A 26,121-nucleotide genomic window follows, 5' to 3' on the forward strand; every position below is an offset into this window, starting at 1 on the left:
TTTTCAGCAGGACTTGCCAGCTGCTTACTCTATGAAGAGTACTTATGTTTGTTTTAGTGACCATAGTATCACTGCTTGAGTAGGCACCAAACTGCCCTAACCTAAACCCCATAGAGAATGCATAGAGCATTTTCAAAAGGAAGAGGAGCGACACCAGACTGAACAATGGCTTTCTCTTTTTCAATTGAACAACATTTACTGAACGATATTAATGTTTTAATGATATTCAGTTTTAGAAAGAATCACTTGTGATGTAACTGACTGTTCTACATATAAGCTTGCTCAGGTTAAGGCTATCATAAACTGCTGCCTATGTGTGTGTGTGTGTGTGTGTGTGTGTTTTGTTTTTTTTCCTAGAGTAAATTTATAGCTGTTTAAATGTGAACACCATACAGCCACCATTTGTACAATAATAGGGTCTCTGCATCACACACTTATTTCTATCTGGTTTTCTTAATGGAACCTTGAATACCTATCCATTACCTCTTTTCAAAGAACTTTTGCCTGACAATGATGGCCAGAGTGTATATTATAGGTTTTCTTTTATATTCAAAAAGCTTCATTTTTCTTACTTGTCAGCCTTGATCTTATGTGCTGTAGTGGGTTCCTGCTTTGATCTGCACCTTGATATACACATGACCGTACAGCATTTTATTGCCATATATAAATCTTTCTTCTTCAAGGCTAAATTTTTCTTTCAAATGTTATTGCTTCTCTGCACTTTTTGCTAAGTTCCAATGGTATATTTTTGAAAAAGTTGAAACTAAAAGACGTTATTTGTGAATAGTATCTGGCATTATGTTTTAAGATCTGTCGGCATCTGATGTTACTGAGCAAGCTGGTGACATATTAATAATATCTCCCCAGTGCAACTATTAGAACATCCTTAGAGCACAAGCAAGCACTGATTGAAAAGAGGAAACATAATAACAGTTAATAATAAGCGGGAAAACTGATTAACTCATGGCTAGGATCTCTCTCATTGCATCTTTCTTGTTTTTTTCTGCTTCTGTACTCTCATTGAAAAATCCTGTCACTATGAAAATTACTGCCTTGTTCCTTTGACACGACCATAATTAATTGCAGCAACATAAAGGTGTACATGGACCAAAGTATGATTGTTACATTTTGAAAAGAGTTAGAGTTTGAAATATTTTTGAGGTGGGAGCAGCTTGGCAGTGTTCAGAGTGCAGGTGCTTTCATCACTGTCTATTCAGAGAGAAATGCGAAACCCTTTTCATACCATCCCAGCCTAATTTTGCCACTGTCTTGGCATTATGTATGGGCTCCAGCTTAGAATTACATCTCTTTTTTCAGTTCTAATTCATTTCAGGATCAAATAAATGGTTTTGTCTGCCTTCATTGTGCGCAGATATTGGAGTATGAAGTATTTGGGGATTTATAACAGAGGCGTGATTGATAATCACTTTATTCCATGCAGCAACACTGTTTGTAAGAGAACAATAGAGCTGCAATGCCAAAAACACTCCAAAATCCTCTTTTACATGGTGGTGAGCAGCACTTTCCAGGTCCCATGACAGCTAAATGTACCACCTAACAAGCTCATTTTTCATTTTACTCCCTATTCTACATGTAAAAAGGACAGACGGTACCAGACACTTTGACTGGCACAATTTATAAAAGCCTATAAAGCTTTGAAACAAATTAAGACTTTAGACTAATTTGACAATGAAATATTTGAACTCTTGGTTTGAGTTAGAAAAACAAGCTAATCATAATATATTTTTTTTATATCTTATTCTTGCAGTTATTGGGACCCTCAGCAATCCATGTATAGCTACATTTTAACTTAACTATTTTTAATTTATACTTAACTTTTTTCAGTGTTTGGGAGATTCTTGGTAGTTCTGATTAGTAATCTGTGACATTTTGTTTACACTGGTTTTTCACATAGAGGCCAAATTCTTATAGCTACGAGGCTCAATAAGGACCCATCCTTTTATTGCTACCATACACAGTACACATGAGGTACTGTGTATGGTACATCACAGTACATACAGGTAGACTTAATGAGGTCACTAAGTTTACATAGAAACTACGAAAGTTACCTACAATCCAGCCAGCTGTTAGGACGTTTGAAACTAGAACTTTTCTGTTCTACCACTGGAAAAGTAATAATGTGGCAATTGCTAAACTAAATACAACCATTTTCTTCAATCAGATGAGATTAAGATGCAGTTTCTTGGCAAAAAAAAAAAAAAAAACCTCCACAAAATACTGGTTGAAAATGTTAAAAATGACCTATTGCTTATTGTTAAGCATGGTCAAGGAGCTGTGTTGCCTTTGTCTAATTCCGGGTATCAAAAATTATTTTACTAAAAACATGTTTTTTCACCTTAAGATTTTTTTCTTGATTGAGAAATATATCAAAATAGGAGTTTGATTGTACTTTTTCTTTTAATATGAAATTATGCTGTTGGAATAAATTATACATTTATTTCAGGGCATTTCACATGTTTTGCAAGGGTGCCAATAAATGTGACCCCCACTTTAATACGCAATTTATCAATATCTTTTTTTTCCAAGTCATCTCATTGGACAAATTCAATTTGTAGCACAATAATTGGTAATATGTTTTTACACATATACATTGTGAAAACCTTTCTAGGAATGCAAATGAGTTGCAATAAACTGAGTGAAAAGCTTCTTGTTCACATCGTTACCCAACAAAAGGGACCATGTCACTTTGTCGAAAGCAGCAATTTATAGGAGACATGTATCACAGTGAAAAACAGATTAAGTGTTGCTTTGGCAGATTTATAATCAAATGTGGAAAATTAATCAGTGTTTGCTGTCTCATTTGAAAAAAATAAAAGAATGGATATGCTTTCACTTTTCTCTGCCAGAAAAACTCAATTTTTAGCAAATTAGCCAGAAGCTCAAAGAAAAACAAATTAACTTTGCAATAAAGGCTGGTGATGTCATTTTAAGAGTAATATTAATATAAAAACAATGATGACAGTAGATAATGGTGGGTGGTTTTCTTCACTTGTGTAAATGCTACCACATTTTATATAAATAGAAACCCTATCCATTTAGTTTCCAATTTCTTAAAAATACCAGTACATTCAAAGAGACAATAAACATAAATTTTTCTAGAACATCTTTATTCTTGTGGTGCTTTTCAAAGAAAAAGTTAGAATGAATCTATTTAGTAGTTCTTAGAAATAAATTCAAAAATCTTCCATTGATTTGGTTTGAACGTTACATAATTAACTCTTAGAATTGGTGATGTATCCGTTGCAAACAAAACAAGAATGTAACTTATATCAACAAGGCTAAAACTGCATATAATTTTAATGGGTTTTTGCTACATAAAATCTTGGTGAAGGGATTATCTCAGATCATAACATTTGCACAAGTACTTACTTTAGGCATCATCACAAATGTGACTGATAGCTCTCACATGAGAGCTATCATCTTATATCAGTCTTTTTTTACATATGTCACCTCATATCCATATCTTCTGCTTTCATATCCATATTGTAGATTTGATCTGCCAGTGATGGAAGAGGAAATGAAACAAGCTGGATAATGACACAGAAATAATGTTTCACACTTTCCCTGGAGCAACATGCTGTTTATTTCAGTCATGTATTTTATGAAACATTAATTTACGTAGACAAATGGAAAAGTCACAGCAGAATTATTATAAAAGACTAAGCAGGTTCTCGATATTTACCTGAAAATAATACATTTGCTATAGTCTTATCTTTGACTTTAATATGCAGAGGACAGAGCTTTCACATGGTAGTAAATCGGGTCCTGTTTATTCAATAATTTACCTATAAATCAAGTTGCATGATAATGGATATGGAAACAAATCAGTCATGCAGATTTACTGACTTAATTCTCTGTTTACAATTCTATAGCCGAAACAGGTGTTATTGCATACCAACACCATTTTGTTAAACAAAAGCTATGAAACAGGTGCATGGATCTGTCTAATCCACACTGTTCCCCTTACACCTGCTGTGATAATTAATGAGGTGCTTTGGTACACAGTGAAGAGTCAGACTTGCTAGCAGATGCAATGGGGTCATTGTGGATAAGGCTAATGTTTACGCTGCCTATTGCAGCATTTGAATCTCAAGCCATGGTTCAGAGCATAAGGTAAATGCAGATAACAAGACATGAATACTTGAGTCTTTAGGTTCCAAATTACCCCTATACATTTTGCTTGTCAATTAACCAGTTGTATTTTGTTAAACTTTTGCTACTTAAAATGCAATATTTAAGATATAGATTTATTTATTTATTTATTGAGTGTTGCTTTTATGTGTCTGTGCCAGAAATCCATGAACATTCAACATAGATGATTTCAGGGACCAATTTAGAAATGCTAGTGTTGACATGCTATATTATTCTAAACCCAGATTTGGAATCATTGTATTTTTACCAACTCAAATTATGTCTGAGTTTCATCTAGTTTTCAGGGAGAAGTTAAAAAATCTGGAGTTGGTTCTTCTTCTGAAAACTTCATGCAATGCAGCAGTACATGTGGTGGCAAAACAACTCCTCAGCACAAAGCTACCACCACCGGGCTTGATTGTTGATATATTGTTTACAAGCCTCCACTTGGTTTTCCCAAAAACGTCATTGAGGTCAAATAATGATGACAAAACAATAATGCAGAATGCAGTTGTATCTATGTATGGTCAGCAGTAGAGTTGACACTAATGAATCAGCACCAGATTGCAATAATCTGACATTGCAACTTACTATGTCCAAATGTTACTTGGAGTTTATGCATGTACTTAAGCCTGAATGTGTAATTGTAACTGTTTTTAAAAAAACATTTGCACCCTCTTTTTATATAATTTCAAACTCTTAAGCACCCAAAAATATTCAGAAGTTACTAAAATATTCATATTTTAGGAACAGCTTCATCACTTTTCTGAGAGAAGAAGAGAGTTTTGCAAGATATTATTGCTCTGTATCAGTTAATAAAGGTGCATTCCAAACGTTACTAAGCACACCAACAGACTGGCTGAGAAATTATCAACTAATATAAGATCAATATTTTTGTTCAACATTTCTTTTTTTGTGTGAAATCTGTCTGTGCTGAATATAACCTAAATATGGGGTGCGGATACTTTTAAAAGCCGTCATTCAGAAGAATTGTTTACTTGTTGTAAGAGCCAGTTAACTTTTATCACCATTACATACACTGTGCTGTGGAATCAATGAGATCAAGGCTATGTTTGTAATTGTGCATGTCTTCCTGTTTCAGGATGGCTGGTCTCATTTGCAAAGTAAGCTATAAACTCTACAACCTGACAAGCACATGTAACTTACAGTGTTGTGTCACTTACTGAAAATATTTGCTGAACATCGTTATCAGGACTGACAGATAAGGACATTTATTTGAAGTAACTAAAATGGAAGTTGAAACACATGAGGCTGTGCCAGTCATATTCATTTAAAAGTAAATATTTCCATTCAGGAATGGAGTCTAAGATGGCTGTTTTAAAACTAGTACAAAAAACCCCAGTGTCAATACAGATTATACTGTCACTTCAAAGGTTAATGTCTTTTCACAGAGAAGGACACACAATTTGATGCTTAAATGCTGTCCAGGTGGTGTATCTTTTACAAATGTTGGCTTGAGGCACCACAGCTTGAAAGGGTGCATTAGTGCTATGTTTGAACAATCTGCATACCAAAAACCTGAACACAAGGCTGTGAAATGCACATCTTATAATAATGTTTCTTTGATCCTCAGAAATTAGAATTTAGATGACCACATCTGCCCCAAAAGAGCTGTGGATTGAACGGTCCTTTTGTTCAACAACACAGAAAAAGGCACATTGTTTCAAAAATAGCGTTACCACAGGCAAAGACTATACAACCTTGTTTCAATGCCAATATCTTCTGGGCATGTACTGGAATGAGATATGAATTCCCTGTCAAGAGATTAGGCAGTCAGAGATTTTTATTAAACTCATAGACTGAGGCTGTAAATTCTCTGATATTAAGGACATCCCTTTGTGTCAAAGAATGAGTTTTTTTTAAATATATTTCTAACAAACCAGTAGAAACGACTGAAAAAAACAGATATAGTAAGGAAAGTGTGCTTTTAATCTCTTTTATTCATTTATTTATTTATATCCATTGCAATCACTTGTTTTGTTTTTGTTTTTGCCCTTTGAGGTCTAAAGTTATAAAAGATATTATAAATGAAATTTATTTTTATTGTTGTTGTTGTCAATTTTTGGTCAACCGGTAAGTCATTCTAAAATCACATATTTTTTGTCCTTTAAAACTGTCATGAATTTAGATATTTAGTCTTTTTTTAGTATGTGCAAAAGACTAGACTTTTTATACAAACTTCACAAGTTTCCCAAAGCTACTTAATGATGTGTGGTGTTTATTATTATTATTATTATTATTATTATTATTATTATTATTATTATTATTATTATTATTATTATTATTAATGTAAATTTTTATTTCTATTGAAACACTTAGACCCTGAAAATCTTCAACTAATTTGTGATTGAAAACATCTGAGTAAACTTTTTGTTTCTTGAAGGTCTCCTAATTTAGAAAAATTACAGAACTCTAATTTTAAACAACTTGTTGATGGAGTTTTCTGATTTTCTTCCTGTACATCTAGATTGTTAGTTCTCCATCTGACAAATACAGTCAAATTCCAGCTACTCAGTTGAACTGTGAAGGCAAACTATTCACCACAGTTATTAGCTGCAGAAATGATTCTCTATATCTGGGCCTTGACATGGTCCCCTCCTGCAGACAAACAAGACAATTATCCGAACTTCCTGGCTTTGTTTACACAGACATACGCTGATAACCGTGAAAGCTTTTCATAAGCAGGTGTGTGCTCTTTTAATTATATCCAGTGGATTCAATTAGGCAAAAACAGACTACTGACAAGTTATGCAGACATGTTACAGATGTCAAAATAAAATAGGATGCAACAGCGCTCCACTGTTGGGTCTGAAAATAACCAGGATGCTTTGGATATCTTAGGACATAAAAGAAAAAGCTAAACATTTTGGCTTTGGAGAAAAGTTTGTAGAATTACAAGCAAGTTTTAAAAAATATGTTCTTAGAAGTGAGTGAACTATGTAGTATTATCAAGTGCATTTTTTCATTTATGCACAATCCTATTTAAATTATATCTTGGTTTTTTTTGTTGTTGTTGTCATCCCCTCAACATCCCATTTTTCAATACTCTCATCAGGTATACTTTAAGCGTGATGGTGAGCTGATAGAGGTGATTTCCTACACTGAGCCCTCCACCAGTGAGCGAGCAGCCGGCTCAGCAGGATGGAGAGGAGCGAGGCCACTTATCAGCAGGGACCTTGATGAGACCAAACTGCAGCGTTCCCTCTCCCTTCTCGACCCGGAAGGCCGGTCGGCCCGACTGTACACAGAGAGTCCTCAGCGTGTCCACACTCAGGGCCAGCAGGCCTATGAACCCAGCCCTGCAACAGAGGTCATTCCAGAGACAGTGGTGAGCCGAGAGTTCCCCCGCTGGGTACACAGCACCGACCCTCTCTACTACTTTAGTCACACTCAGATCCCTCAGAGCGACGGCTCTGTTGTGGTACAGGCTCGACTTACCTGGACCCTCAACCCTCAGCTGGATAACGATGCCCTATTCAGCTGTGAAGTTAAGCACCCAGCATTATCCATGCCCATGCAGACGGAGGTCACTCTGGGTGAGTTAAATGTTGATTTGTTTTGCATGCTGGTTTTAATTTTCTATTATGCTTTTCTTGTCTCTCCTCTATTCTATTTCAAACAATGAAACCCCTTTCTCATTTTTCTGTCCTTAATGTCATGCTGTCTTCGTGTCACAGTCGGAAGCCGACTGGACCTCCTTGTGTCTCCTTGCAAATGCGCACAGAACAACACTGATTTTCATTTGATGCTGCTTAATTGTGTTCCAGCTGAGCAGATTCCGAGTTTAGCGGCAAATGCACAGCTCCAAGTGAGTGACAGGGCAATTCATCGAGCTGTCTGTTGCTAGATTGAGTTAACCTAGCACCGTTATTGAAAAAGTCAGCCTGAATTAGAGAAGTTGAATGAGAATTTAGACACTCTGACCAATGTTATATAATTGGAAAGAGAGTTTCAGAGATGCGGCACTTCATCAAACTCCAGTGAACACCTCCTGTAAGCTCCTCAGTCTATCGACATGCCACTAAATTTCACAGTTTTAGTTAAGCGAGAAAAAAAAGTGAGAACTAAGATTGCAATCTACTCCAACCACATAAATTGTGATTCATGCTTTTAACAAGACAGGAATTGTACTATAAGAGAAGTTCAAGTAAACTTTATGGGTCTCTCTTTCTTTCTCTCTCTCTCTGTCTGCCTGTGTGCTTGGGGGGGATGTGTGTTATGTATACAGTCTACGTAGTGATCCATGAGAGATGCATACACCCATCTTATTTTATCTAAACACAAAGATCGCTTCCAGCATACCCAATTAAGACTTCAAAGGCTATACTTTGGCATAGTCCTTCTGGAAATGAGCCATACAGTCCTCACACTATACACAGAAATAATATCTTTCATATGTTGCAGGGAATGGTTGAAGTAAGGAAAAGTCTGAATGAGGAGACCCTGGTTGCTCTATGTCTATGGCTGTGTTGTTTCTCAATGTATTTTATCTCCTCTCACCAGCTTCCATCTAATTAAAAGTTGCTTCATTTTTTGCTATTGAGAAACCATGCATAAATCTATGGAAACTCATTATTTTCTGTAAAGTTCTTGACCTAATTAGATAATGGTGGTTACAAATCTCACATGACATATTTTTTTGTGGCCACCACTATAATGGGTATAAAATATACAGTATGTAGTCTTTATGTATACATCTTTAACAGATATCCAGAAAGTATTTACCCTTGCTACTCACAGACATTGTGGGGCCTTTTTCCGTCAAATCAGTAGCAGTGGCTAACAGCTACTAAAGCTTATCCAGCAACAGTTGTTTATGTTTCCACCAGCACCGAAAATCAGATTTATCCCAGCACCAGTTTGCTACTGGGCCAAAGGAAAGAACCACTTTTGTCAGGAACTAGGAACAACAGTTAATCAAAAACGATAAATTGCTCGATTGGTATCAGAGTAACACATAACTGAATATTAATTATCTTCATGTGGTTGATTTTGAAATCACATGTCAAGGAGTTTAGGCAGGTCATTGTGCTGTTTGAAGCTTTGCTCACAGCTCATTGACTTCTGTCTGGTTTCTGTAAGTGTTTGGTCTTTCAATACCAACAAATGGTGTTAATAAATCTTACTCTAAAATCTGTGCAATTCCTGCTGCTGGTTAATTTCTCCAGTTCAGCAAATCAGGATTGTAAAGGTTTTCACTAAAAGAGCAGTAAGAAACCAAAGGTGTTGAACTCATGGTATCTATTTGCAGGGCAATTGGGATAAAAAGCTTATCTATGTGGCTAAATTGTCTCTACTACAATACTTCACAAATAAACAAAAAACTCAGGAATGATTAACCAATAAATAAATGAGACCTTTATAATAATGACAGAAAAATTGGGCACTGATGTGGCTCTTTCGTGGTGAAAAGCAAACCGGTTATTTTACAGCCAGTTCTTAACTGACTCCAGCCCTAGCCATAGTTAAAAACTGGAAAGTTTTTTCTGGAATGGTCTTATGTGAGTTCTTTCATTCTCTCTGTACCTTCGTGTGTTTCCGTCTCATGCTTCAGTTTTCTCTCAAATTGAAATTCTCTCAATTTCCAGAGACATAAGTATGTGATTACTCTGTAAACCTGAACTGTCTATAATCATCTCTGGTGGTGTTTTGAATATCCACTTGTTCACTGTGTTTTGTGAGTTAGTATTCTTTTCAACAAAATGTATTTAATATATAGATAAACGCTTTATTTACTTATTTTTTCAGCATATACATATTAACAATATGGAACAAATGTGTCCAGGTGTCCATATTTTGTATGTGATGTAGCTAAACATAGCTAGTTATTATGAAAAAAGCCTAATACCGTAGGCAGCGTCACATACTTATGTTTTTGGCTGTAAGCTGTTTGCATCTGTTGCTCGTTTCTACAAGCTGTACTCATATAGACTGCATCTTGAGCTGGAACTTTCTTTCTAACCCCAAACAGTGAATTAGATGGTCACATGGATCCATTTCAGTGCATATGGTAAAACTTGCAATAAGCATCAGCTTGTGTGGTTTGTGTGGACAAAATTGTCCTGACAATGTCAGAGATCACAGGAAAAAGTGAAGACTGGTTTGAGATAATACAAAGGCAACACTAGCTCAAATAACAACTCATCGCAACTGATTATGCAGAATACCAACTCTGAATGTCCAATAAGTCAGGATGAAAACGGGCTACCAAAACACAAGGTCACACCAGATGCCACATCTGTTACCAGAAAATGTAAGCTTCAATTCATACAGGCTTACCAAAAGTGGACAATATCATATTGAAAAATGTTGTCTGGTCCAATGAGTCTCAACTGCAGTATTCATCCTTCTTTGAATCAGCTTGAGACACTTTTCAATTATTAAGCATTGTGTAATTGAGCACAACCAGCCTGAGTCTTGTAACTGACCAGGACCATCATTTTATTTATAACAGTGTATCATCTCATACACTGACATTGTACTCATTGTACTTGTGACAGTGCAATGACAATAAAGTTAAATTCTATTCTATTATTTTCTATCTTGTGGCGACTTCAGTGGGATATTGAACCTTTTCTTAAATCCATTGGCTTCTTGAACACAGCATTGAGTTCATTGTACTTAAGTGGCCTTATCAATTTGCAGATTTTCATCCATCAGAGCATATTTGTGATATGATAGAATGGGAGATTCAAACTGAGGCTGAGCAGCCGACAAACCTGTCACAAGTGTCAGGTCAGCATGAATCAAAATCTCTGAGAAAACTTTCTATGCCATGATGAATTACAACAGTTATAAACTGAAAGAAGCTCAAATTCACTACTATCTACCTGCCTACATATATAATCTCTTTCAATAATATTTCTGTTATCAAATGAGATGGGAAATTAAAAAATATGGCTACAGTGTTAGCAGTCTTAAGTAATGATGACTTTGGAAGCATTTTGAGAGTGTTGATGTCTTTTATATGATTAGTTTTATGAGCATATAGTTCTTGATAAAATAACATTATCTTTTGTTGTCTGAGAAATCTTGCATTGTATGTGTCAATTTCTACACAGAAAAATAAAGGAAATAGATCATTCTTTCAGATCTTACAGAAACTCCTAAATGCAGACTAAACTTAGACTACAAACAGATTTTGTAAAACTTGGTGTGCAGAGCTACTCAACACATTTTAACATTTCTTATTTTCCTTGATCAAATCCAAAACTGTTTTGTGACACTTACTGTTACTCCTGGAAAGTTACTTTACTATGCAGATCATGATTTTAGAAATTATTCATTAGGCAGAAAGCTCCAAAGCAACAACTTTATTACTGCAGTGACATGGATTTTTATTTGATGACAAAGTGTAACAAAATCTGCTTAAAATCCGCTGTTGACTATAGCAAATTCTGAACCGCTACTATGGAGAAGTCATACAATATACAATGCACAACCATGTTTTCTCTCATAAATGTAGGCCAGTTATGCTCACTTGAAACCTCTTCTCTGATCTGACATTTGAGTGTAAACTAATTCTATTCCAAGACAAATGCTACCCTGCACATGTGCAGCTCACTGATGCTGCTCCTGCTTTTTAGTGACACTGACTAATTGGAAGCTAAGAAGGATGTCCTTGTATCAGGGCAGAGACATTAGTTTTGAGGAGCATTACAGAGTTGGGCAATGTTTTGTCCTAAAAGTCAGTCACAGAGTAAGTCCAAAAAATGCCTAAATCTAGTGAAAGCAGAGTCGTGTTGGGAACAGAGGATGAGGAAAGTCTAAACAAAGCTGTGCAATCGATTGGCAACCTGTTCTAAAAGTAGCAATTTGTCACAGTCAAAGAATTGCCAAAATTCACTGGTGATTACAAGAGACTGTAGTGTTCCAATTTCAGTCATTACCCACCATGACTATTTTTTTGTATTTATTTCTCTTCAAAGATGTCAAGTTTTTATATTTTATACCAGAAACTTGCTTTTGTATGTAAGCAATAAGATACAATTTACCAGGTCTTTTCTGCTGTGCCTATTCATTGTGAATATTTTCTTAACACCACCTTTAGTTTATAATTTTGTAGCACTGTTGAAGTGTGTTGGTAAAATACATACTTAGTTGAATAGTGCTGTAGTCATCTGTCATACATGTATTTTTTTTTTAGATTCAAAAACATTCTTACAAAACCACACATAACACACTTCACATGGAGCCCTACTAATTTTAAGACCTGTATTTTTTCTGAAATATTTTTTGTTGATTAGTCACAAAAATCATAATCCCATTTAGTCAAAACTGAATTCTGAGAAAGTGACATTAATATAATCTAATTAAATGTAATTTACCTTGCAGTTTATAAATCCTCAATGACTCTGCTTTTCATTCCAAGTGCTATTCTGTTGGCAAAGAGGCTGCAGTGTTAGCATCCTCTTTGCCACTATTGCTGTACTATATTAACAGCAATAGTGACAACAACTGTGACTGCAGGTATTAATTAATAATATTTTTATTAATACTAATAAAAACTATTTATTCCTAATTTTCTTTGTTTTACACTGACAACAAGGGAGGATGCCATCTGTCTGAACCAGTTGCTGAGTGAGCAGTTTGGATAAAGACACAAACAACCATAAGAATATTCATGCTGCCTGTTATAAGAAAATAAATCTAAGTGTGGCAATCAAAAAAGTTGATGTCAGAAAAAGAGCTGTGTTAAAATCAAATAATAGTGAGAACCAGATAAGGTGGAGTTTTTTTAGTCCTTTCCTTAAAGCAGAAGCCTTTTCTTTTATTACTAAAATTAGTTGAAATTATAAACAAATTTCCATTAAAAAGATTAACAAAAATAAAATGGGGAGATTTTTTTTTGGTCATTGTAGAAACAGTGTCTTACTAGCATATAAATGCTGGTTGCTGACATTTCTGTCCTCACCCTGTTTTAAAACATCAGAAATACAACCAAAAGTGTTGAAACTGTTTCATACATAGATTGCTGTCATCATTTTGAAATATCACATTCCATAAAAATTGTCCTTAAACTTGCTAGGTACTGTCTGCATATATCAAAGTAATAGGAGTATTCTGCTGCCCATGCAAGAGAGAGATAACTGCATTATTTGAATGTACAATGAAATCAGCTGACAACTCGAGATGAAATATGGCAGTGAAGATTATAAAGGCTTTCTGCCTTTTTCACATGATTCTGATAAAAACGGATGACACAATGAATTAATTTTGTGAAATTATTGCCCAATGTCAAAGGTGCTAATATTTTGAAAAGCTTCTTTTCCAACTGAGGTAATTAATGTGTTTCTACCTTTGATCGTTTGAAGAGCTGGAAGCAGAATCACTTGGCATTCCTTTTTAATCCTAACATCTAAAGAGGAGAAAACACAAAAAGGTGCATTTGTTGATTCTAATTAGAGTTCACTTAAAATTCAAATTGTTAGCCAAGCTGCTTTGGACTTGATCCATCTTGAAACTAAGTTGTTTTCTTTCCTTTTAATCATGTTCATTGTGAAGATGATCTTGATTAAAGACAAACTGGATAATTTTTTTGAGTAGTTTCAATATTTGGTAACAATCATTATTACTGTATGTGGAATGAGTCGCATTAGGATTAGTTTTGCTACCATATCCCATTAATTTGTATTTCAGAGCTCTAAAAGGTTAATTGACTGAAACACACACCCAGTTGTTTCCCTCAGGTGTGTGTAAGTGTGGTCAGGAAATGAATGTGAGATCTTTGCAGAGCTCATAAGTAATAACTCTTTCAGAGATTTAATATTGCCTTAGGAGACTGAGTGACAGCCTGACACTTGACCAATGTTATGTCATGTTTCATGCATATTCATGAACCACTCTGTGCCCTGCATGCAAATGTTACTAGAGCAGCTGGTGGGTTTTGGTAATCTGTAAAAAACCTAACATTCAGCTTGATAGTAAAAAAAACAGTATTTGTTTTGGATTGAAGAGAGTGAGGGTGTTTATTATTCATTATCAACAGAGATGTGAGTGAATCCAGTTTTCCTACACTGAGCAGTGGCAAAAGGAGATCAGTCACCTTCACACCTCAGTCTAAGCTTCGCCAGAACGTCAAACAGCAGATGTTCAGTCTTTGTCAGTATGTGTGCATGTGTACGTGTTTGTGCATGAAAGATAGTGCACTTATCTGCTGAATTTAAATGTTTGCTAAGTTCACTTTGAAGATTTAAATTTAGGTTTTTATGCAGATTATTTTTATGTTCACCTGTATACTTTATATTCCTGCACTGGGATTCTAAGAATGGTACATTTGGGGTGAGTCTGCCTCTGAAATAACGTAGAACTTGATTCAATGAGTTATCCAACAGTTGGCCTGGCCTTTTAAATGTCTTTGCCTACCTCCATGGCTCCTCTTTCTCAATAGATCCAGTCACCCAGCTAACATGACAGGTTTCCCTAAGTCTGTTGTACAGCTGGGCGGACCTGTTGATGTTCTGCCTTTGCGCCACAGCACACCTGATACAGGGTGCACAGTTGTTTTTCCGGGAGGCATGTTTGTTCTTTGACCTCTCCTGAAGTGAAAACAGTTCTCGTTTGTAAGGGGAAGAATTTGAGCCTCAGGAGATGGTGTCATTGGACCGTGGCTCATTTCCCTTGTGGTGTCCTCACCCAAGAGAGACTGTCCATCACACTCATGCTGCCGTAATCAAAAGCAGTGACGTAGAATACCAACTGTCACTGCTGGAGCAAATCCCAGAAATTGGCCATCATCTACCGGCCATATGCCTTGCAAGCTCTATGACTGCATGACACCAGTATTTAAAAATACCTTTCTGTTGGTGTGTAGGAGGAAAGATAGTGCTTCCCACCACCACAGCAATTTTAGCTTGTGAAATTCCATTCATCTTTGGCAAGAGATGGAATAATAAGCTAAGTCACAGTAACCACATGATGTCTGTGATTCAATTGCCATATTGTTTTCTTTTCTTTTTTTTACTAATTTTTACATAAATCCTACAAGAGCTGGAAGTAAATGTGTTGTAGTTTTTTATTCACATTTATTTTTTCAATAGGTATGAAAAAACTAATATTTTTATGTCTAAAACAGAGATTTTTCCATATCTATTTAAATGAATATATATTTTTCTCATATTTATTTTTAAGTGTTCCAAAAATTGTAGAGACTCATATGAACCATGAATGAATATCTAAGACCAGTGTGATTGAAACCAACCAATTTTAATGAACTCCACTAATCTAATATCCAGCTAAGACTATGCAAGGTTCTTGTTGTTTTTGAGAAATAGCATTTTGTTTTTTTGTATTTTCATTATTTCTTAAGTAAAAATTAACCAAATTTAAATGGAGGTTTATGCACATTATGTTTGAACCTACATGTGCTGATAAGAGAAAGTCCACCTGTTCACTCAACAAATTGGGTTTCAACTTACAACTTTAAAGTTGAATGTTGAATTACCTGTCCACCTCAAAAAAAGAAAAGATAAAAAAGAATGGTTAAAATAAACCGCTAAAAGGCCAAATGATCATAATATTCGTACCCATGAGTGCATGTAAATTACTGACAAGAATCATTTATAAATTATCAGCAATTAGCAGCTTATTACCAGAATAATAGAACATGTTTGTTATCTTGTGCATTTTTATTCATCAACCAGTGGTGCAGCTCCTATATGCCATTCATCCCATGTGTGCCACTGCTGCAAATAATTCACTTTTTCTGCACATTTACACCTTCAGAACACATTTCTTTAGTATGCCAGACTACATGGTAAGATAGGATACAGTGTTGCAGCAGCTTCACATGTAGGTTTCCAGGCGTTACTGGTTGAATGTTCTTAGTTTGGTTCTTATTGAATGTGTCCTTTGGTTCACTGATTTGACATACTGGAACCAGAGTGCATGTGACGTAGGTGTCTTTAGGGGGATTTTTAATCATTATAAATCATGCAGTATGTATTTATAGCTTGATGCCATATAGCATGTAATTTAGAGGCTCTAAAGTCAAATTCTATTTTATATATTAATGGAAATCATACAGCCAACCTCAAAACTTTTTGCATAAGCAGTAAATCCCCTCATAATTATTATAATAATACTAGAATCTGTTTGTTCCTTTTTCTGCTGCACCCTATTGTTTTAGGAGGTGGCAATGAAAGCCTTGCACGGTCTGCTGTCCATACCAAGACAAGGGAATTAACTCTCTGAGTGCCTCTTATCTCGCTTCCTCCATACTCCACCCGTTGTACTCTCATTCTTTTCCAGTAATGAGTATCTACCCAATTTAGTTCCCTTTCTCTCCAAAAGGGAATAAATCCAGCATAGTCCTTTGGATGAAAGAACCTGCAGGTCCCTGGCCTCTCGCTCTGTGACCTTAATTGACAGGAAATTGTATTTGTCGCTCTCCCTCGACGTCAAAACAGGTGTCCAGCAGGGTTTGTTCTCCATGCTCAGTACAATAACCTCTGTCTTGTGTGTGTCCTTTCTTCCTTTCAGCTGCTCCTAAGGGTCCTAAACTCTTCATGACCCCCACTAGGGCAAAGGTTGGGGATACAGTGCGCATCTCTGTACAAGGATTCCAGGTAGGTTTCCAGGGGTTTTATAGAAAAGTCTATTTAGATTTCAGATTTGGGAGTCAGAAAGCTGCGTATAGACATGGTTTTTCATTCTGATGTTTATGTATGCTCATAAAATATTCACTTTTACAAAATTGGGTTTCAAATTTTAATTTGATCATTTCAGTATTCTTGATTATGAAGACAAACATTGTATTTATATCAAACTGTTTGCATCATCTCTGAAGCCAAACAGAAGTGCCTTAAATCTTTCTGAGCCCCTCAGACAATGAGACGTGTAGTAAATGACAAGCGGTCTGAAAGACTGGGATGAAAAAAAGGGTTTCAGCTATTCTCTTTCACTTTAATAGTCTAATGGGCTTGATACAGTGGAGGCGACGTCGCTCCCTTTCCACTCATTCTCTTTGGAACATGCGCTTTGGGGTGGTGGTCTCTCACCCTTCTCCAGTCAAGCAAATGCCAAAATTTACACACGCGTACAAGCGATGAGACACACAAAAGTGGAAACGTGTTCAAATTTTGCCGCCATAGCCGATGTCATGTATTGTGTATTGGGTTCAAATCAAAATCAATCAAATTTTATTTGTATAGCACATTTCAGAAGCAATGCATTTCAAAGTGCTTTGCATCATATCAAACACAGAAACACAAAGTCATCAAGTGGGAGGTTCTTGCTTTTGCATCCATGAAACATTTACCGGTTACTCTTCTACTGTGTTATATGGAACGAAATACCTATTGCTATTTTTATTTCCACTCACGCTCACAATCACGCAGTTTAAAACAATGTAAACAGCCTTTCAACGGCCTTCCGGCATGAGGCTCCGTACACCTCTTTCACAGAATTTCGAGCAGGGACTCCGCCAACAAATTGTCACCTCTAGGTTTTTACAGGGTTCGTGCAATTTCAGTCACCGCACTTCCGAACAAGGCTCATCCCTGACAAATTTTTGTGCAATTCTATGGTACCTGTTAGTGTCTAGAATTTACAGGGTTTCTGTTACGTGCAATGACCCTCAGTCACCCGCAATTTTTCTTCCGGAACAAGGCTCCGTACATCTCTTTCACAGAATTTTGAGCAGGGACTCTGTCGTCCTTCACGGATTTTTGTGCAATTGCAACATAGAATCAACAATCAAAACATGACATTAAGTCAATTTCCATCATTAAATTTGTAATTGATTACGTTTCAAATACAAATCTAAACAAGTGGGTTTTAATTCGAGATTTAAAGGAAGTCAGTTTTTCAGCTGTTTTGCAGTTTTCTGGAAGTTTGCTCCAAATTTGTGGTGCGTACAGGCTAAATGCTGCTTCTTTTCATTTGGTTCTGGTTCTGGGGATGCAGAACAGACCAGAACCAGAAGACCTGAGAGGTCTGGAAGGTTGATACAACAACAGCAGATCGTTAATGTATTGTGGTGCTAAGCTGTTCAGTGATTTGTAAACTAGCAACAGTATTTTAAAGTCTATTCTTTGAACTACAGGGAGCCAGTGGAGGGACTTTAAAACTAGGATCATGTGCTCTATCTTCCTGGTTTTAGTGAGAACACGAGCAGCAGCATTCTGGATCAGCTGCAGCTGTTTGATTGATTTGTTGGACAGAGCTGTGAAGACGCTGTTGCAATAATCAATGCTACTGAATATAAACGCTTGGATGAGTTTCTCTAGATCTGGCTGAGACATTAGTCCTTTAATCCTGGAAATGTTCTTCAGGTGATAGAAGGCCGTCTTTGTGACTGTCTTTATGTAGCTCTGAAGGTTCAGGTCAGTGTCCATCACTACTCCCAGGTTTCAGGCCTGATCGCTTGTTAACCACCAATTGGTGGAAAACAGTTGCTTTCACTGTCATTCATCGCTCACCAGATCCACCAGCCAGTGGACTCGCCATGAAGAGCAACACTTTCGAGGACCGTGTGTTCAGTAATGTTTGAGATTTCATAGCTACTTGTAGTGCTTGTTACATTTCCCACAATTTCTGCCAGATGGACAAAGAAGGGCACTGAATAGTTGCAAGTTTGATGAGCTAGTTAAACCCTGAGTGCTATTTTTTACCAGCAGTCAGTGCAGCACAGAGAATGGCCTGTGATGATGCTGCATGTCCTTACGACAGCCTCATTGGTGCAACACACTAATCAGCTTGGTGTTGCATAAAACATTGATGTGAAGTTGTCGTCATCTTTTTGAGTTTATTGTTGGTTTGGTGTGCATTGCCTCGACCAGTTGGTGAGGAGTTTGCCATTTTGAACAATGGCAATATTGTTCAAATATGCTTAAAATGATGATAAAAAAAATATGTCAATTATATCACTTTCCACAAAGATTATGTTTACATACACTTCAATTGTACTTTATGTTACTGTTTTATTTTCAGATATGTTGCTGCTCTATAATGTTAATGTATACTGTTAATGTAATGTGTACCACTATGACTGTTCATATGAGCAGGAATAAGAAAAAAAAAAGAGATACGCCAATGAAATATAAGGTGTGTGTTATTAATTTAAAATTGAAGTATTTGAAGCAGGATTTAATTGAACTGTAACCCAAATAATCAACATTTAATTGAATTGTGAGGATCTTAACAATACCCAGCTCTAATTCCCATTATGTGTGAATAAAAAAAGATGATGATGATAAAGTTGTGAACCTCATTTTTCTTTCCATAAACCAAATACTGATATGTCATTAAATGACTTTATTCATTGTGTATTGTGATTTGCCCTCTATAAAGCCATATGTAATAATATATGAGTTACTATGACCTGTTTAATGTGTTTAAGGATCACCAACAAAACACCAATACAAGTCTCCATGATATGTTTGTTACTCCTGCACAATCTTAAATTGACTTTGTCCCTCTATCATAGCCTGCTAAATAGAGCTATTTGCCCCTGGTGAGTCTAGCCTGGGGATAGTGATGGTCTGTTTGACAGTAATGTCACACCAAAATCAGGCACCCAAACCCAGTCAGGTGGAGAAAATAGGACTAATCCTTAAATAGAACACACCAATGACCCTCAGCACAAATCTCCTCTGTGACTTCCCAGACACTGCTCAGTAATCACAAGTCAGATGTCATGTTTGATTTATATTCCTTTTTTTTTATGAGAACAAATTAATATTCTATATTGTTGTTGGTTTAGAGCACTGAGCTATTGGCTGCACATGTTTATACATGTGTTTGTGTTTGCTCAGTGACCTTGGGATTCTTTTAAAGCATCTCTTTGAGCAGAGTTAAGATTGGTTATAACAAACAGGCTCGGCCATGAAGCGAAGCTAGTCAAGACCTTCAGCAGCCTGGCATTAACGGATGCAGGCTGATCAAGAAGAATATTTCCCTTATCCTTCACTCGATGTGGGTTTTAGAATTTCACAAGTAGATAGAGCTACGTGCCAAGACTGATAAGTTTGGCTTCTGCCTTTCAGATAAGACAAAGGTCTTCTTTACCAGCTTCTTGGTGATGTACGTCGTAAGCTATTTTTCAGCATTTTTGAAAATAAATAAAATGGCTAACTTTATATCTGAAATTCTGTAATCCCTGGAATAGGCCAGCAGGTTGTGACAATGTTAACATTAACTCGAACTTCAAAAAAAAAGAGTCAGAGCTTTGCAAAGTAGATTGCATGGGTGTAGCCCATACCACCTGCTAATGTGGATGGGTGAATTAAGTTTTCTTTGTAGACATGTGCAGAAGTTTATTTGAAATCTTATATACAATATATATTTGACTTTCTTATGATTTGAACCATTGATGCACGCTAATGATGAACACAGCAACACAGAATCCACAAATACCTTATGTAAATATATGCTGGGCTGTTGTATTGTGACAGAAAGGTAAATACACTGTGGGTTTAAATATCTCTGCAGTAAGTTAAGTCAAGTTAAAAAAAAATCTGCTCCTGCTAACTTTGTAAAATGGTCAACTGTAGCACAAAGAGGATCTGCAAAAAGCTGTTGTAAAGTTAAGTGTTGATTATTAATGCATGTTGTTAACTTGCCATGGCATTAGAGGAAAATTGGAACCTGTATAATTCATATGCGCTTTGCCTTTATTCCCCTGGATGAGACCCACAGTCTCTGTCTGAGCTGCCTTAAACTTTCCTTGTCTTCTTTCTTCTCTTTTCTGTCTCAATCCCCCAATGGGTGTTGATAGAATGAAGTATTTCCTGAGCCACTCTACACCTGGACACGGGTGGGAGGCCGCCTACTGGATGGCAGTGCAGAGCGTGAGGGGAAAGAGCTGATTCTGGAGAGAGTGCCGGCAGAGCTCAATGGCTCTATGTATCGCTGTACTGCCCAGAATCCTTTGGGTTCTACAGACACACACACTCGTCTCATAGTTTTTGGTAAGTAAATTTATGTTTGCAACATAATTCAGCCGTAGTTAGAAGGATTTGCTGCACTAGTGGTTAAATTATAATTGTAATTCCATTCCATTCTTTAGAGCCATTTTTCCCTCCCCTCCAAGGGCTCTTTTGTGGGCTCTAGTGTCCCTTATATAAAAGTAGGCTGACAGGGGGCTATTTAAGATAATAAAGTATAAACATTTCTTTGATTTGCATTCACAAGAATGATCTGTATACAAATATACAGTTAAATGATACAAAAGTTTATAATTTTCCTATTTCATTTTTTCTTTATGTACAGTAATTTTGATAAATACTTAATTAATTTGAGATCCATGTGACCACATTAAAATATAAATCATTGATGCGACTAAGTGTGTGATTAATAAGAGATTGTCCTTTAAAATGGATCAAACATACAGACATGTTCTAGGGAGCACTGAGTTAAAATAGCTATTCTCCAAAGGATTTTCTCATTGTCACTACTGACATGCCTAGATCTGTACTTTCTCCAATGCCAAAAAACAACCTTGGCATCAAATGCTTGTGATGAAATTCAAAGAACATTTGTTGCTGATAGTGGTACAAAAACACTTTCTTCAACGCCAAGGTTAAGTTTGTGTATTGATTAAGATCAATAGATGTATTTGATGTACTTGTGCTAACATGGGAGTTCTTTCTTCTTGGGTAATGTTTGCTCTGGATACTCTTGGAGAGCAGGCTTTGCTGTTTTGTGCCCTTTCCCACACAGAATTTCAATCAGATATGTTCTATTACTTGATGTCACACTAGTGTTACTTTGACACATTGGTGTTATGTTGAAACATAACACACTTCTCCTTAAAAGTCACCCGATTAGTCACGATCATCTTGATTGTGGTTGATTTAAATTGCTGCACTGTGATATAAAAACCAGAGCTTTAAGTGTTAAGGCACGGGACATTTGGCATTCGCCAGCAATTTAAAAAATATTTTTGAGCTATTTTGAATGTAAAGGACCTTCCATCTTCCCTCATGGCTTCATAGACAAAATATTTTAAAGTCCATTATTGGTTTAATAATAAAACTTAGCATTTTCTCCTTGAGTTATTACTGGTTGTAGCATTGATATCCTTCAACACTCCCACGGTATCAGCTGCTCTTGCATTTCTCATGTAACTGCAGCTCAGTTACAGCACTATCACTTTGAATAGAGCCATCCCAAGCTGTCGCATGATAGAGGGCTTGGAAAGCTAAAATTAATAAAGCTATCAAGGTTTACACATCAACTAGGTAAATATTTATTTTATGGTTTCACAGATGTTTTGTTATGCTCAATGAAACTATGATATAATTTTTTTTATTTTCCACATAATATATATATATATATATAATCTCATTAAATGTATGGATTCACAATTCCAAATGTAGGTGCCAATATTTGAGAATTTTGATGATGGTGGTTTACATATTACAAAAAAAGACAAAAACTATCTTCAGTTTTATGAGCAGTATCTCATAAGACAGATAAAAACAGATTTATTATAACATAGCTGTCATTACCAGGTTATCACACATAATTATGAGAAATAATGTTGACTGTTAATGGTTATCCTGCTAAAAGTCATTGATATCCTCCATACAGAGAGCACGCCACAAAAAGACAGGCTGCTCACAACCTGCTGTGTCCAAGCAGTAAATGGTGCATGAGCAACAGTCTTAGCAACAGACTGGAGAGCATTACAAAGCAAGGCATGATCAACAGGTTGGGACAGATTGACAAGGTAGGAATTACTGAGTCTGTGCCTCAGCAGCTACTACACATATCTAGAACAAGGGCCACTACTGTCGTAAATCTTAAGTCACTCCTAAGCAATTTTGGAAGTGCCTGACTTGGACAAAAAAGGAAGAGGAAAAAAGAGTGGAATGTTGCTCTGTGGTCAAAAGTAATCTTTTTAGTTGAAAGTAAATGTTGTATTTCATTTGGAAATCATCTCAAGAGGTTCAGAGGGACAGCTCCCAAGCTGCTGAACCTTCAGTGTGGGCTCCCTAAAAACACCTCAGTAGAGTCACAGACTGATCTGTGACACAGATATGCCACCCTGCATGATGTAATAATTAATTCAGATGTAGCCCTATAGTATGGCTGTACAGTAGCGCAGTTGGTAGAGCTGTTGCCTTGCAGCAAGAAGGTCCTGGGTTCGATTCCCGGCCCGGGGTCTTTCTGCGTGGAATTTGCATGTTCCCCCTGTGCATGCGTGGGTTCTCTCTGGGTTCTCCAGCTTCCTCCCACAGTCCAAAAACATGACTGTCAGGTTAATTGGTTTCTCTAAAATCTCCCTAGGTGTGAGTGTGTGTGTGTGTGTGCATGGTTGTTTGTAATGTACGTCTCTGTGTTGCCCTGCGACAGACTGGCGACCTGTCCAGGGTGACCCCGCCTCTCGTTTGGAACGTAGCTGGAGATAGGCAGCAGCAACCCTCCCGACCCCGTTAGGGATGAAGGGTGAATAGAAAATGGATGGATGGATGGATGGATGGTAGCCCTATAGTAGATAGAAATACTTCTCAACAAGTTATCCTTTCAAAATTAAAATAAATTTTATTGGTTTTATTTATTAAAAAATTATCAGGGCTTTCATTCAGTCTTACTCATAATCATTAAAACATGTAATACATTCTTGTCTTTTGCCAAATCTAGGACAAGAATGTATAGATTCACTTTTTGAATTAAATTACTGAAATAAATTAACTTTTCAATGTTTCAATACTTATTGGATAACAGAGTGCATCCATTTTCATTCTTTTAGAGTATCTTTGTAAAACACTTATTTGAACAAAATTTGAAGTATCTTGCAAATTCAGAAATTACTGAGCAAGTCTAATAGGCACACACTTTAAAAGGTAAAGAGCCACTTTAAGGAGGCATTTTGCTAGGAAGAGCACTAAAGTCTATTTAACACCCTGATGCATCATCCAGTGTCATTGGCTACATGCATAGTATGGCCCATCTGTCTGTCTTCTCCTTGTAGATTGCTTCCACTCATGCTTAGGGGAAGTAAATGGTGATTAAGTGACCTTGGCACAACCCCCGAGGTCTTAAAATTAGACATCCCTCTCTCCCCTGGGGATTGAAGAGATGTTTTGGGAATTTGTTTTCTTTGCCATGTCTTCAAAATATGCAATAAAAATAAAAAAATATATATATTGACAGCTTGATAATTGGCTTCCTATCTGCAAGCTGAATTAACATATTAAGTCTTTTACCACTTTGAGTCGTAATGTGATCTTACATAACTGTAAAATGAGCCAGACAAATATAGTCTGGCAGCGCCAAACAAAAGATATAAACTGTACTTAGATGAAGAGGCACACACAGATATGTATACTTAAGCAAATTTGCTGGGTGTGGTAAGCACATGGGTGCACAATGAGAGTGGACACATTCATTTTGTGTTTGTGTGGCTCCAGTGAGACCAGAGTAGTTTCACATTGTGCTTTAAATGTACCTTCCATCTACTTATATGCAAAGTTAAACATCCAAAAATAACTCACAGAAGGGAATTAAAGAGTGGTTACTAGCACTCTGCAAACCCTCCCGCTGCCTCCTTTGCAATTACTTTATCCCTGTGAGAACATTGAGAATACATTGTCAGAGTGTTTTGTGCAGGTTAGACATTGATGCAATCTATTAAATGTAGAGGCTCCAAATCTCTTACCCATACCTGCTGGCCCTTAGCTGCTGTTCACTGCTCTTACTGCTTCTTAAAAAAGTGTTCTGGTTGTTCTGTTGCAGTGCTTTGTGTTCCCAGGTCCATTAACTAGCTTGGGTCTTTCTTATCAGGGATGTGCCATTTAGTGTGCACTTCGATAACTTTGGAATTCAGCTCCATTAGAGAAATGCGAGCTTTGTCAGGGAATATTTTTTTCCTTCTTTCTTTCTTAATTACATATTTTTTTCTAATAATAATTTCATTCTTCTTTTCACTAAAGCACTCACCATCTCTATAGCAACTGCAGCATTTCATTGTCTCTTTTTTTTTCCCCAACAGAAAATCCGAGCATGTTGAAAAACACGCAGAATCCGAACAGTAAGTATTTCAGCTCTTAAGATAACAAACTTAAGCATGTGGTGTTAATGTATGGAGTACAGCAATGTATGAAATAATTTGCCATGTGTAAAGTCTTTGTGAGCAGTTCAGATAGAATTAAGCTGACGGTGTTCACAAGAGGCTAAAATACCACTTCAGTGACTAGCCATGCACATCACTGTTGAAAAAGTGCAAGATTATCTGTGTTTCATTTGTGCAGCGGGGGGCTCGTTTCTGGCTTCTGAGATTATCATATGTAAAGTGAAGGATTCTGAGGAGAAGCCACAGCGATGTGACAACAGCCTCTCCATCCCTCTAATTTTGCTGTCTTTCCCTCTCCGCCTCACACTGCAATCTTTCTGTCTTTCCTTTTCCACTCTAAAATGTGCTCACTTTTGTTCTCCTAGTTTCATTCTACAATATATTTTGCTGCTTTAACCATTTTTTGGTTCATTCCCCATTGTCAAAATCTCACTTTTTCTCTCTTACTCTTTGTTCCCTTCCATCAGTGTTATTTTTCTGCTTCTCCTCTTAGCTCAGAGTCTCTGATTTGATGCAGATTTTCACTCACTCAGACCTTAAGAGGAGTGTAGATCATGCTTTAGTGTGGAAAAACATTCAGCTTTGGCAAAGTAACCAGAGTTTTGAGCCTTAACAGATGGGCCTCTGAAGCATGAAGTGGTTCACAACTCACCAAAACGGAAATTAGAGTGCGACCCTATAGAGATAGCAATCAGAGCTGTGATACAGTAGTAAGAAAAACTGAGTGAACTTTAACAAAAGACTCTTTAATGGCTCATCTAGATTAGTAAAGCTCATTTCCACCCACATCTCAGCTACACTGTAAAACCCACTCAAGGCTAGATTTCTGTCTTCAGTCAGAAAGCATGTAATTTACATTCATTTATTTGTGAAATAACTGTGCAGTCGACAGTAGTTAGGCAGCTATAGATTCTGGGCGCCCTCAGCTG

The 26,121-nt window shown here is 36.6% G+C and overlaps 1 protein-coding gene across 2 annotated transcripts in view; it reads left to right on the forward strand.

Annotated features, from left to right (window-relative positions):
- Positions 1 to 26,121, forward strand: part of igsf21a (immunoglobin superfamily, member 21a) — a 181,802-nt gene that overhangs the window by 147,818 nt on the left and 7,863 nt on the right. For both annotated transcript variants that reach the window (XM_044121503.1, XM_044121504.1), the window contains 4 exons: positions 7,229 to 7,709; positions 16,654 to 16,739; positions 20,891 to 21,083; positions 25,112 to 25,150. In XM_044121503.1, coding sequence (XP_043977438.1) covers positions 7,229 to 7,709; positions 16,654 to 16,739; positions 20,891 to 21,083; positions 25,112 to 25,150 — 799 coding nt within the window. The remainder of the gene's footprint in view (positions 1 to 7,228; positions 7,710 to 16,653; positions 16,740 to 20,890; positions 21,084 to 25,111; positions 25,151 to 26,121) is intronic.

The sequence above is a fragment of the Gambusia affinis genome, linkage group LG07 (genome assembly GCF_019740435.1).
Source record: "Gambusia affinis linkage group LG07, SWU_Gaff_1.0, whole genome shotgun sequence".
NCBI lineage: Eukaryota > Metazoa > Chordata > Actinopteri > Cyprinodontiformes > Poeciliidae > Gambusia > Gambusia affinis.